The sequence below is a fragment of the Varroa jacobsoni genome, unplaced genomic scaffold (genome assembly GCF_002532875.2).
Source record: "Varroa jacobsoni isolate VJ856 unplaced genomic scaffold, vjacob_1.0 contig02648, whole genome shotgun sequence".
Taxonomy (NCBI): domain Eukaryota; kingdom Metazoa; phylum Arthropoda; class Arachnida; order Mesostigmata; family Varroidae; genus Varroa; species Varroa jacobsoni.
In genome coordinates this window covers 34,719-48,265 of record NW_019214860.1, presented here as the reverse complement: position 1 = coordinate 48,265, position 13,547 = coordinate 34,719, and the positions used below count along the sequence as shown (strand labels likewise).

General features: G+C 42.4%; 1 protein-coding gene across 1 annotated transcript in view; it reads right to left on the bottom strand.

Annotated features, from left to right (window-relative positions):
• Nucleotides 1–316: 316 nt before the first annotated feature.
• LOC111272582 (uncharacterized) overlaps nt 317–13,547 on the bottom strand; it is a 29,527-nt gene continuing 16,296 nt past the window's right edge. Inside the window, exons 2-6 of the mRNA XM_022854116.2 lie at nt 5,910–6,763; nt 5,333–5,608; nt 4,833–5,015; nt 4,356–4,467; nt 317–4,096 (exon numbers count right to left, since the gene is read on the bottom strand). Of these exons, the coding sequence (XP_022709851.1) occupies nt 2,445–4,096; nt 4,356–4,467; nt 4,833–5,015; nt 5,333–5,608; nt 5,910–6,401 (2,715 nt within the window). The 5' untranslated portion in view covers nt 6,402–6,763 and the 3' untranslated portion in view covers nt 317–2,444. The remainder of the gene's footprint in view (nt 4,097–4,355; nt 4,468–4,832; nt 5,016–5,332; nt 5,609–5,909; nt 6,764–13,547) is intronic.

The following is a 13,547-nucleotide window of genomic DNA, read 5'->3' as shown; positions in this document are numbered from 1 at the left end:
TGTATATATGTGTGTATATATATATATATATATGTATGTATATATATATTTCAAAATGGATTGTAACTCAGTCAGATTGTGTATTACCGACGTATTCTGTTATTTTACGTATATCTCAACCTGTAAATGAGGTTGCTCTATATCTATTAATCTTTGGGTCGCTGCTGCGAATCGACGCAAATAACAGGAAATTTATGGAAATAAACGAAACTCTTATTGCTATTATATGATTTTGTTAGACGTTGGTACAAGGAAGGATAATGTTATGCCAATTGCCGATCTGACAGTGAAGTTCAAAATAAAAACACTTATATGGTTACTGTTGAGCATAAACTTTGAAGATTTATTAATATAGTAACGTTCACTCTCCAGCGCCATGTTGATCTCATCAATTTCCGATCGCCATTTTCATCAATCGCACAGTGTTTATTATTTTCATTAGTTTTTTTTTCATTTTCCTGTTTGGTATCGTATATACAGTGTATCTCTTCCTATTCCATGCGTATATCGTCGCGTTCTAACAGACGACATCCCATGACGTTATGACTTGTGTACAGAAACAAAGGACACGAACACGGGAAAACGCAGTTCTATACTGCGCCCCAGTCAGACAGTTACTTTTCATTTACAACACTTTTATTATATCTGTATAGAATTAATCGTCTACCTAAAGTAAATACGTTAATAAATAGCTCGCTAATGTTTTCCGCGACAAAGTAACGTTTGTGTGAAATTGAATAACCGTTCTAAAGATCTTTCTCTTTTTTTTTTTTTTTTTTTTTTTTGTCTATAGTAATACACAAATCACTGGCAAAGCTTACAAGCACAGACGCTCGCATAATCGTCCTTTGTATGCTGTCGACCACCGATTAGAGCTATTCTAACATGAACGTCTCGGATAGTGTATTCTATAGCTTACGTGTACTAAAAATATATATATATATATACATCTACATATATTGCACTTGTTTTGCTTTGTGCTGAGCTTCATGTCAACGTATGATTCAGAGATGAGGTAACATAAAGTTGGAATCATCGTTATGAAACCTCAAGTGCTAGGGTAGTAGATGAGGAAAACTTTTAACAGTTGAATTTCATTGAAGCTAGGATCTAATCAATGAAAATAGTTGCACTCATCATATTCTACCATTGTTCGACGAAAAGTGAAGTTGGCCCGTCGTCACTGGTTGCTAAAGAGTGCATTTTTCATGGGGCATCATTATGTCTGCCATCAGGCAGCTGGATCACGGTATCTCGTTGGTTTGGCTCTTTTCACCTTTTCCCACGATACCATTACTATTTAATCCTCCAGATGCCTGCTGCTCCCCGCTAACACTCACTTTGTTTGGCTGCCCTTTATACAGATCGTCTTTTCTCTCTGATAATTTCGTCCGGTTACGTTAGAATAGGCCTGATACTTTGGCCAACCTATTTTTAGTACGCTCTTTTGTTTCAGCGTAATTATTCACTGGTATCACTTTTTCAATACTACTCATTATAGCACTATAATGTTGTCATTCTTGTTAACGACCAGAGTACATCTCTACTTCTCGGAGCCATCATTAACGTTGCCACTGGCCTAAAATTCTAAAACGATGATACTTTCTTCCACCTCGTCTGCGTCCGCACACCACACAGTATATCCCCTGCATCTAGCCAGCCACATTTCGACTTTTCCTTTGTACAGATCACAGATGCTGAGTGACGTCGCTACAATCGCTTCGACTACAATTGGCGGCACCCTCTTCGTTTTCAATTCTCCTTAAAGGTTTTCTTGTGTGTCCTGGTCTGCTTAGCCAGATGCAATTCCTTTGTGTTTATTTTCGATTGTATGCGGTCTATTGTTTGTAAGTCTTCAAAGCAAACATGAAAATTTCTAGATTGGGCTACGAATGTGTATGCGGCTGTGGCTTGTTTTTTGTTGTGTACTTACACTCGACGTGCAAAGATCGTCCAGCGTCCGTGGATTTCCATATGGGTGTTATAACGAGCACGTCCATTAGGGCTTTGACCAGCAAAGTACGCCAATTACTCATTATATGGATTATTGCTGTCCATATTGATATGTGGTGCAGCTATTAACCGTACAGTTAATATCTGCTATCCGGCTGTTGTGATGATGCAAATGACGGAAGCATAAAACGGATTCCATTTGTCGTACTTTGTTTTTCTTTTTTCGTTTTAAAAAACATTTGACCGTTTTTAAACGTGCACCCTTTCGTGTATAGCAGCACATCGTAATATGGCCAATCTCCTTCAAATTGTTGCGGATGCAGTTTATGTTAAGTGGTGTCGTTTTAACACTATTCATTCGACCGCGTCGTGGCATGCTGGCGTCTGTCGTGCATTTGTTTTGTCCCATGTAGGTCTTCTCTTGATCCTTTCGCTTTCTATTACAACAACTCTGTACAAACACGCCCCCTTCTGGAACCTACTTATTTACACTACGTGTGCGGTCCGTCATCGGTTTCATAGTCTCTTTCGTCCCCAAGTCCCTCATCAGGACTGTCCCGTAATTCCCCACGAAGGTCGAGGTGAAACGCGGGATTGGCTTGTGCATGAGCTAGCTGCATCTCACCCGTTGCAAAACCACAGGCAACGTTTTTTCCCCCTAGTCCAACCACCGGAGTCGAACCTGTCCCGCCCCCGCTTCCATGCACTATCCTCGCACTGACCGTCCCATTAGATCTCGCCTTTAGCGCGGCCACATGAAGAAAATCCTTGCTGCTTTTGGCACTGGTTGCTTCCTTTGGGGCAGGGGGTGGCGGTACGTGGTCTTCAAGGTCTTCACTTAAGGGCCTTGGCTGATGCGGCGACAGCTGTTGGTGCTGAGGTTGTTGTTGAACGGTACCGCCGGAGCCCATTGTCATCATTTGCGACTGCCGATTGCGCAAGTTGAGGTTCTCAATCACGCGATTGGCAATTTTTTCTTCGAGCTCGAAAGCGATGGCGTTTACGAGGCTCGCATTGTTCTTTTCGAAAGTAGAGTATGCTTGCTTCGCTGAACCGTTTGTGGCATCATTACAGCTACTGCTGCCGCCGGCCTCAGCGCATACGTTAAAATTATCCTTGGATCCTGATGAATTACTGCATGGAGTTCTTACCGTATTGGAAACCATTTGTGTCGCAGATGGTACAGTGGAGGGGCTGTCTGTCGTCAAAGCAATGTTTTGTTTTGTTCTCGTCGGTAGAATGGTCGTTGCTTGCGGCTTTTGGCAGTCAGTCGTTGCTGTGTAAAACGTTTGCTGTAGAAAGCCATCGGTACCGCCTGCCATCGAAAGCCCGCCCAGAGGTAATTGGTTAACCTTGTTGTTTGAAGAGCTGCCACCGTCATTGTCACCCGAGTTGTGAGGCCGTTCCGGCGGCGTTCGCACCTCGGTAAAGGGGGCAGCACCATTGTTGGTCGAATTTACGAGATCAACGCCGACGTGGCCGTTGTTTTTCGTTAGACTTACGACAGTTTCATAGCTGGGCTTTGCGCATGAAGGGATTTTGACACCATTGTTTTTCCCACTTTTTTCCTTCAGCGTTTGACCCCTGTCCGGGGTGCCCTTGAGAGTGTGGTCTGCATGGTCGTCAAGCGCACTTCCTGACGAAGCGGCCCTCTGTTGGCAATAGCTTTGGTACTGTTGCATCACCATATATACGGCGCCAACAAGGACAACCAGTGTCAACAGAAAGCCTAGGACGACACCTCCGATTTCCGCGGACGTCAAGGGGCCGAACTCTTCGCGGGGATATATGTGTAGCGTGGCATGGCCTGATACATTGCCAGCCCGATTGGTCGCCACGCAAGTATAACTACCGCTGTCCTTGACAAAAGCATTGACAATCGTGAGGACGCTGGTTTTCACCCGGCTAAGGGACACCTCCTCGCGGATTATGTAAAGCTGACGACCGAATGAAATTAATGACATATTTCGTATCGGTCGACCATTGAAAGCCCAACTAATTGCGGTGCTCGAAGGGGGCTGCGCTTCAACTTCACACCGAAGTGTGGCATTCTCAGCTTCGACAGCGGCCGCCACAGAATCGATTGCCGCGAGTTCTGGTGCGCATGCAAAGTCTGCCAACTCCAGGGCCTGCCAAGAGACACCTATAAAAAAAAAACAAATTAACATTAAAAGGTAATTTTTTAAGCAAGATCATCCAAAAATCTCTGTGTCTGCCACAACGCTTTTTAGCTGCTTGAGTGTGTATCGAGTGTGTGAAGATAAACTATAGTGTATTATATTTAGATACAGTAAAATCATAAATCTATTAGGTTAGATCTAAAGCGATACAAAATTCAAATCATATAATTATAGCATTTTCCAATTTTTTTATACAGAGGGACTTGCCGATATCTTGGATACCTTGAAGTCGATGTGGGTGGGCGCATTTAGGAGGAGCCGATAATGGAATATTGTTTTCCTCCATCCATTGACGAACCTGACGCATTTCACAGTCACACGTCCATGGATTTTCCTGAAGAGGGAAAGTATTACAGCCATCAGAAGGATGCTCTAACGGCACCTAACGTGGCAAAATTTGCAATTAAAAAGTACAAAACAAAAACTATGTAGCTAGTCTTACTTTTCTTCGTATTCATTTTTCGTCGGTGCTTAGGAAAACGCTAGCATAACTTTATGCAAGTAACTTCATTTAAACCCTTAAATAGATTTATATTAATATTTACTACAAATATAGAAGGGTCTTAAAAGGAATGTATATGTACCGCTTGTCCTTGTTCACGTACTATGCTATGAAGAACTACAACAGTTTGAAAAAAAGAACATCTTTATGAAAGGAAATAAGGGCCATTAGCTAAGTCGATACCACATAACACTCACTTCCAAATTAACACCATACAGCTGTGGCGGAAGGTGCTCGATAAGTGCATTTGGAGGGACCCTCTTGAGCAGATTATGTGCCATTCGTAGAAATTCTAGAGATCGCAGGCCTCGAAAGGCGAGGCTCTCGACGACCGTCAAGCGGCAGAAATTGAGCTCGAGTGTTCCCAGACGCGACAAGCCCTGAAATAATGAGTGCTTCAAGTTACTAAGCGTAACTTCTTAGGTTTAGTGTTCATTATAATTTCTTTACTGTGTGCGTGTAGTACGACTTTCGTTCAAAACACCGGCAATAACTGTTTTGAACAACGGATCTTTCATTTTCTTATCATAAAATGTTTCACTCTGGAACGAATAGACAGTAACATTCCGTCGGATTAGGGATTTTCTGACGTTTAATAGAAGATTGACTTATCGTTTACAACTATTCATATTTGTTTTCATAATCATTTCATCAGAACCAGTTATTTTGGGGATTGGAGAAACAATAATAAGCTTACCCTGAACGCATCGTCATGAATCGTTTCGATGGGATTGAAGCTAAGGGAGAGTCGGCGTAGAGAGCCGCAATCCGAGAGAGCACTACTTGGCACCCGATGTAACTTATTCGAGCTGAGGTCCAACTCAACGAGATTCGTCAGCAGATGAAATGCTGATGGGGCAATCATGGATAGGCCACATCGAGCAACGTGGATTCGTTGCAGGTTCGAATAGCCTTTAGCGTGAAACTCACGTGGACCAAGAAACGAAATGGTATTATTTGACAGATTCAGGACCTGAAAGTGATGCAAACACGAATCGCCAGTATATCAAACAACAAATTTAAATTGACATATAAGTGAGTCGGAAGTACACTTGCTTACACATCGCATCACTAACAAAGCACAATGATTACAGCCAGCCTGCTGGAACTCTTGCTAGTAACAACATACTCGTATTAAGCATACCGTAACTATAATTACGTTGTTATATGTTTGATATACTACAATATAGTGATATATATTAGACGACAGACGTGATTAATCCAGAAAACGGACATCACATAAACATGCACAACAAATTTTACAGGACAAGTACCTGCGTGTCCCTATTGAGTCCTTCGGGTACTTCGGTTAGGCCGGCCGCCCCACATTCGGCAGTCCGTTTCCCGTTTGCCCATTTGCAAAAACATCCTGTTGGGCACTCCTCCTCAGCGACGACTGCCACCACTCCGACCACGTCTTGGCTGCTGCCGCCTGATAAACCACTTGACGTTAATGGCTGTTTGTCTTCCTTATTGACGCCTAATATTTCACTGTTGTCTACGAGCGGTAGCAAGATTGGCATCCCATTGGCGCCAGTTAACGTGCTTAGGGCGGCTGACGACGCAAATGACAGCAGAAGAACCCAGAGCGCGATTATAAATGGGTCTACACCACCTGGTCGCCATTTCCGCAGCGAAGACAAAGGAGCCGGCTGCGTTGCAACAATATCTAAACGGGTAGGCACTACAGCCGAATGTGACGACGTACTCCAGCAGCATCGACGTCGAATAAGGGCGGACACGTGCCGATCCTCTCGCGTCGACATCGCCCCTGAAGGTAACACCGCGCCTCGCACGTATCGTAGAGGTTCACATCACATAGACATCGAAGTAACGCTTACGGAATGAGCTACCTCAATTGAGGCTCCACTTTGTCTCCTGGCCGCGGCTTGACCAAGGGCGTGAGATATTTTATTGCTTATGGTAGTGGATGTCTCGTATAAGACTGCTCTGCCGATAGTCCGCTACTGACCGGAGGGTGATTGTAGAGCTGGAACTGTAATTCAGCCGACGGGCCGTACCGACGGATGTAACGGGCATTGCTAATTTCAACAAAGTTGAATTTGTTTTGATCGAGTTCGTCATCATACAGTATGGAATTATTATCGATGGAAATCTGAAAAAGCATCTGCAAAGCAGCCAACGGAAAAAACGCAAAAAGGCTAAATGCATGTTTTCATATATATGAAATCGTATTTGATAATAGGCTTATTATACATAAATATATATATATAATGTATTCTATAAATCTAAAAACAAAAAGAACCGCAAGATCTGTGGCCACCTATAGCAGACATCGTGCAACGTCCGAAATGTGCACTAGACCCCGGCTTTTACGATTCAATTTTATTTTAATGATTTTTTTTACTGTCATTTTCGTAACATCGAACTTTTGAACTCATGAAGCTTGAGAGGGCAACAATGGCCACTGTTGAAGCCGCTGTCCTCCTACATTTGACCAATTACGCTGACGCTGTGTGTTATTATTTGCTGTTTTATTCGGTACAAATTGGTGCCGTTCAGTATTTTGGCTTCCGGGCAAAACCTGCTGCACGCTCAAGTCGCTTTCTCCTGGCATGACTCCGACCGCACGATGAGCTGTTGTCGTCATTTATCGGCTATTCCTCGCCCTAATTCAATGCAGTACGCTGGAACCTTTTTTCCAGAGCACCAGCAGAATGCTGGAAGAACCCATAACCGCTCTGCATATATAGTTTTTTCTCTCGACAAAAAAATGCTCTATTTTATAAATCGCTCTCTCCGTATCACCGCCGATCCACTAAGGCACGCTCTCAGTTAAAGGTTGCCCGGCTCATTCGTTTGACTATCCGTAAAGCTATAACAGTGTGACGGCCGTACTGCGACGTGCATATGTGACTGTATAAACAATTTTAACCTATTATCCATACCGTGCTGAGAAGCCTTTTGATTTATCTAAGTAATATTTACTGTTACGTAAATTGTATTGTGTTGTAAACATGTACATGAATCTCAAAGATTCGAGAACAGTTGACAATTAGACAAACTATTATTATTATCATTGTTAATAACAGAAGTTCTTCCACTTATCAGGCGCCAAAGTATGAGACATAAAAGAACCTGCATTCAACGTCTTGAGTACCCATTTGATTTCTTCTTCTTTGAAAATCTCTTTCACTATCAGGATTCATGCTTTTTTTTTCTGCTTTCTGAAAAACTTCTGCCGCCTTTTAAACACCCGTATTTTACTAATGTTGCCCAATAAATTTTACAACACCATTATCAACTGTGCTCTTCAAGAAGATCAATCTACTAAACCCTAACCTTTTCTCTTCAACCATCATCACCTGTAATGCGTGCATCTTTTTGTCGACATTTTCAAAGCTTCGCAGACCTCTCCTTTTCTTTTGAACTTTTTGCTCAGTTCAGTGGAGTAGTTTTGAAATAACGCGGGCTCTAGCTAGCGCTCGGCTGTTGAGGATAATTCAAAATTAAAACTGCCGTAAGCAACTAACAATACAATGTTCGTATCGCACCGCAAAACGGTATCTTTTCGAATGCTTCACAATGAACAAAAATTTCGCAAGGATATTTCGTAGACACGCGAATCAGTTAGCAAGTCGATTGTGGACTGCGCACCCGTAAGCACCCAGCCCTAGGTTTGCTTTGTCCAGAAATTCTTACCGCAACAGTTTTACCAAAACTAACGCAGCGACGCAAACTAAAATATAATGTCCCAATGATGATGGGCGTCGTGCCCTTTTTGCCGCGGGTGCCCCGTGCAGTACAGATGAAGACGTTTCGTACACGTCTTCGTCTCTCAGCACGATGTGAAAACAGAGACACATGGGAAAAGAACGATAATGCTACTGCTTCTGCCGGCCTCTTCTGCAGTTGTTTCCCCTTTCCAACGATGGATTTTCTCGTCTAGCATATGCCTTCTTCGCCATAAACCCCCTTTCCAGAACCTCCTTGACGAGTCCGAGGAGAATATGAAGAAAACTGAGTCCTTCCAAAAACCTCTTTGTAACGAGTGCACAACTTTTTGTGCTCTGTCTGTCTGTTCGTATTTCAATGTGTAAAAGAGCCTCCCTTTCCCCATTTACCCAATGAGACTCTAATCGTCCAACCCGGAACGCAGCTTCATTCGTCGACGTGCTCGCTTTTATGCGCCGCGCCACGCACTACTCACCCAATCACAGTTACGGTGAAGACCCGCTGGACACATTTCGTATTCGTGTGCTGATCTAGTGGAGAAGACTGATCTGATGAGAGCTTCATGGACTTGTTCGGCCGGGCCCACTGCCCTCACCATGCTACTGTGCGTGTCTATCAGGGCGGGTTCTGTCGTCTCTTCTCTACTTAAAACAGTGTCTTTCTTACATTGCGCTGTTGCAACAGCGATCACTGTCAATGCTGCCGCTCCACTCACTACATAATTATAATGGTCGCAAACTCTGCAGGATGCTCCACGTGGTGTAACTGTTAGCATAACAAAGTGCCGTATCTTTGTTCTGAGCCCATTTCCGTTGGCCTTCTATTCTTATCTTGCCTTGTTGCTTCATCTATTATATATTTACGTGGTCGCCCTCTCGGTTCTTTCTTGGGGTGTCTTCGCCCGATTATTGCGGGACCCCCGCTATCGCTGTCAATCGTGTAATACCACAACAGCATCCCTTTTCCCGTGTTTGGTTAACTCTCTTTCTTTCTGCCTGTTCGGTCCGAGGCGTCCTACGTAAGTACTGGATGCAATGCGGTGACTGGGGTCTTTGCATGCGACACAGCGATCACAAGGCAAAGATCCATTGCGGACAGAAGTAGAGGGTTTAGATCGGACGGCGTAAGAGAAAGGTTTCATCGCGTGAGACGCGCAGGTCATTCGCGGAGCCGCCTTCTCTCTAGATTAGCGAATGTTAGCAGTGATTCGATGAGGGGCGGTCGCGCGAAGGAGACGACATGGTGCCTTAAGCTATGTTCAGCGAAGGGCGGGACCATTCTGGAAGCTGTGGGGGATTTTTGTCGCTATACCTTTGAATGCACTGTATTACTAGAAGCATGCCTTACTGTTAGGCGCTAGCGCGAAGTATTTCAAAATATGGATTTAGAATCAACATGCGAGGAGGATGACACCATTCGCCCCACATACTCATTTACAAGGCTGGACTCTTTAATTTGGGCAAACTTTATTTGTGATGGGAGGCATCCGTCCATCCGCTAACCTTGCTACTTGAAGGACGTAAGAGCACAACAGCAAGCTCATCATAGCAAAAAAAACGGCGCGGCGTCTTCGCACCTTTAACGAAGATTAGCTGTTATTTAATATCATCCTTCATTAATTAATGGACCCTCATTAAGGTAGAAAATTTCTTTTTGTGCTCGAAGCTTCTGAAACTCCTAAATAAAGTTTGTATCCGAAGAGCGAAAGGAAATTCATCTAAAATGGCATTCCTGATATGCCTGATCTAAAAAAAAACCTCTAGGTCTTGCTACATAGAAATCAACGGCTGTTTTGGAGAGCAGGAGAGTGATTGCCCGCTATTTACTTGAACTTTGATTCGGCTAGAATTTTTTCGGTATAGAAGTTTGAGGGGTACTTCGCCAAGTTTACGATAACCAATATAGCTCTACGAATGGTTACAAAAACAAGATGATTTGCAAATTAAAAAAAGGAGTACTTTGAAAATGACTAGGTAGTGGTCTAAATACTGAACTGAAATTTTACCGTAAATGGTAGTTATTTTGCATGTACATGACCTTCGGCAATAACAATTCGTTGGAATATATGTTTTTGTTTTGAGGCAGGATTAGAAACAACTCATAAGAGAAACCTAGATGTCCCAACCTATAATATATCGAGGTCCTTCCTTAGAAAGGCCTTTTGTTTCGTGTCACTCGAACGCCAACAGGAAAAGTTCAAATACCGACGTGAGTTATAGAGGGGAATTATGGAGCGATCCTTCAACGAGGTCAGGTATCCAGGCGCAATTCGCCTGACCAATGAATTTTTTAGGCGAATCTTCTTTTGCACAGATTTCAACCTATAGCGATAAAATAAACCTGATGGCCCAATTGAGAAACGTAATTTTTACCAACGATTCACTTGGAGTTCGGATACAGCATCTCGAATGTAGTAAGGTTTCCAAGGTAACGTCTCAACGATGTTCATCAGGTGATCTGCATTTATCGATCATATTGTCTACAAGACTTTGATATGGGCACTTTCTAGTTAGCTTCGCTTGCCTATCGATTTTTTTTTAATATTAAACTGCATGGTAAAATAATGGGAACAAAATTGTTTTGATGTATACAACCCTATACATAAAATATATATATATATATGCAGTGTAGATTATGTAAATATATACAGGCGTTTCTCGGAAGGCCATCGTACCTAAGTATAGCGATAAATTCTATTTTTATCAGTATGAAAATTGTTAGTATTGCAAGCTATTCGTTGTTTGTCCGTGGTGAGGAACACGAAGGAAATACGTTCCGCAATCGATGTTTTGTGTTTATCACTACATAATCGTATGCTGGCTGCCCTCTTACGTCCCCCTACTGTCGAACATTTCGACGGGGACTGAAAAACAACTTGAAGCGACACATATGGTACTAGTACTCCGGAGTCTCACCAAATAATGTATTAAAATATCTATTATAAAATTGTATTATATGCCACCCTTATGGTGCAAGTAAAGAAAAAGAAAAAGGACACGTAGGCATTTATCCACAACGTTTCCTGGCATGATCTAGTGTGTGCGGCAACACTGAATATGTATGATAATAAATTAGTTAACTAATACGTTAATAATAATAAGAAAATTAGTTAAAAAAAAATATGCCACTTAGTTATTCGTAGTTCGTTTCTTCTGTTTACCTCTAAAGGGAGAGATTTAGGGAACCGATGACACGAGTAGTGCGATAACTCGTCCACTTCTCCCGATACTCGGTGTCCATCATTGATCAGGCAATCAATTGTAACGAAGCTTATGATTTACAATTCTATATACAGTCGTTCTTCAAGAAGTTAAATGAAGTAGAGCGGACTGCGTTCAATACAGTATCTCAAACCGATTCGAACGGTATGATCTCTGCTGGTTTCGATAGGGAAAGTTTAAATAGCACCTTTTTATGTACCTTTATTTATCAGCGGCCAGCCACAAATCGCTTGGCGATGAGGCCGTGTTTTACGAGTTACACGTATTTTTAATAGAGATAAGATCCATTCGTAGCAAGGTCTTTTTGTCTTCGTTACCCAGGGAAAACTGCCGAAACGAAATAGGTGGCGGAAAAATTTCACCTAGCTAGCGGAAAAACAGCACCATGCATAAGTATAATACTTGAAGCCTACGTTTTAAACTTAGCAAAAGTGTTATTTATCTATATCTGTTCTGGAAGCCAGGGATCATATGTTCAGGTCACGTAGCACTGGACAATTTCTTAGAAATATATGCATCTTTTTTCGTTTTGTCAAGATATTCTCTAAGAATATGTTCTCTGGGTGAGTGGTCATATTTTCCGAGATGAATCGACCGTTTCTTACGCAGAGGTCACTATGAAAGGGCTATTACCAAGCCAAAATGAACCGTTCGAAAACATCACCCTTTCAACTAACAGTTAGCTCAGAAAATTGCTGGCAGACTAGCAATACCACTTCTTAGAGTGTCTTCAATTCAACAAACATATTAATAACAACTAATCGGCAAGGCCTAAAGCGTTGTTAGGGGGTTAAAATTAAATTTTTTTGTTAAAGCCTTAGCCGGAACTGCCTCATAGTCCTCCGACTCTGAAATCTTTTCAACTTAACCACTATGTACATGAATAGGCATGCAGCCTTCATGTACCTCGTCGGCATATGTTTGCGCGAGTTTTCCGAGGCACGCTAGGGGGCCATTGTTGTCAACCATGTAGAGGTACTATATTATTCTTTAGTGGGGGAACCCAATGTTACTCTGAGTTTAAGTAAATAGGTGAGATGGCTATTCTCCCATTGTCGCTCATTGTAATGAGCGTTATATGATAGTGTGCTTAACCCAATTAGCAAAAACCGACCAAACGAAAATCAGCCGTGAATGACTAGAACGGTCTTGTTAATCGACCATATGTATCCCTAATCCTTTATAGAAGATCTCATTTGACCTGTTCGGTCATGGGCAGCACTGATTGCTGGGCTGCAACGAATAGAAAAGGGTCGCTAAATATCTTGTTGACTTGGGCCAAAATTTTCAGTTGTTGGACGTCATTCTGCGGACACACAACATTACGACAGCTGACCGATTTTCGAATAGGAGATTACAGAGTAGCAGCGTGCGGAGTTCTCGCTCTAGACGCAATGAGGTCTCTAATTCAATGAGCGCCCGTGTTCATGAGCCTCATTACTCGAAAGGACGCTCATACATTATTGGAACTATGTCGCTGGCTCATTTGTTAAATAATGTGAAGCCGAATGTAACGCAACCAGGTCTGTACACAGTTATACAGCCGGCGGGATATAATAACGACAATTGTTCTTCCGAAAAGGTGACGACGGCACGTTTTACCGAACGCACCAAAAATAAATAAAGCACTTTTAGTTCGAAGTTAAGCGCAACTTGTTATTACTTCGTTAGCAAATATCAAAGAAAAAAAAACACAGGAATCTGAAAAGTGTATAATGTTATATGGCCATACATGTCTGTTTGCGAAAATTGAACCGATGATGACGGAAGCTATCACTCTCCCAGCGCTTTTATCTATAGTTAAAATATAGTGTAGCTAAATATATATAAAGACAATAAAATAGATTACAACTCTATTAGCAGTAATAAAAGAGAGTAATAATCATTGAAGGCAAATAGCGTGGCGTTAACACGTATTAGGACTGTTGCGTTATAGGCTACAAATGCACACCTGAAGATCGCGACCCATTGGTCAACAAGCTGGTACCTGCAACA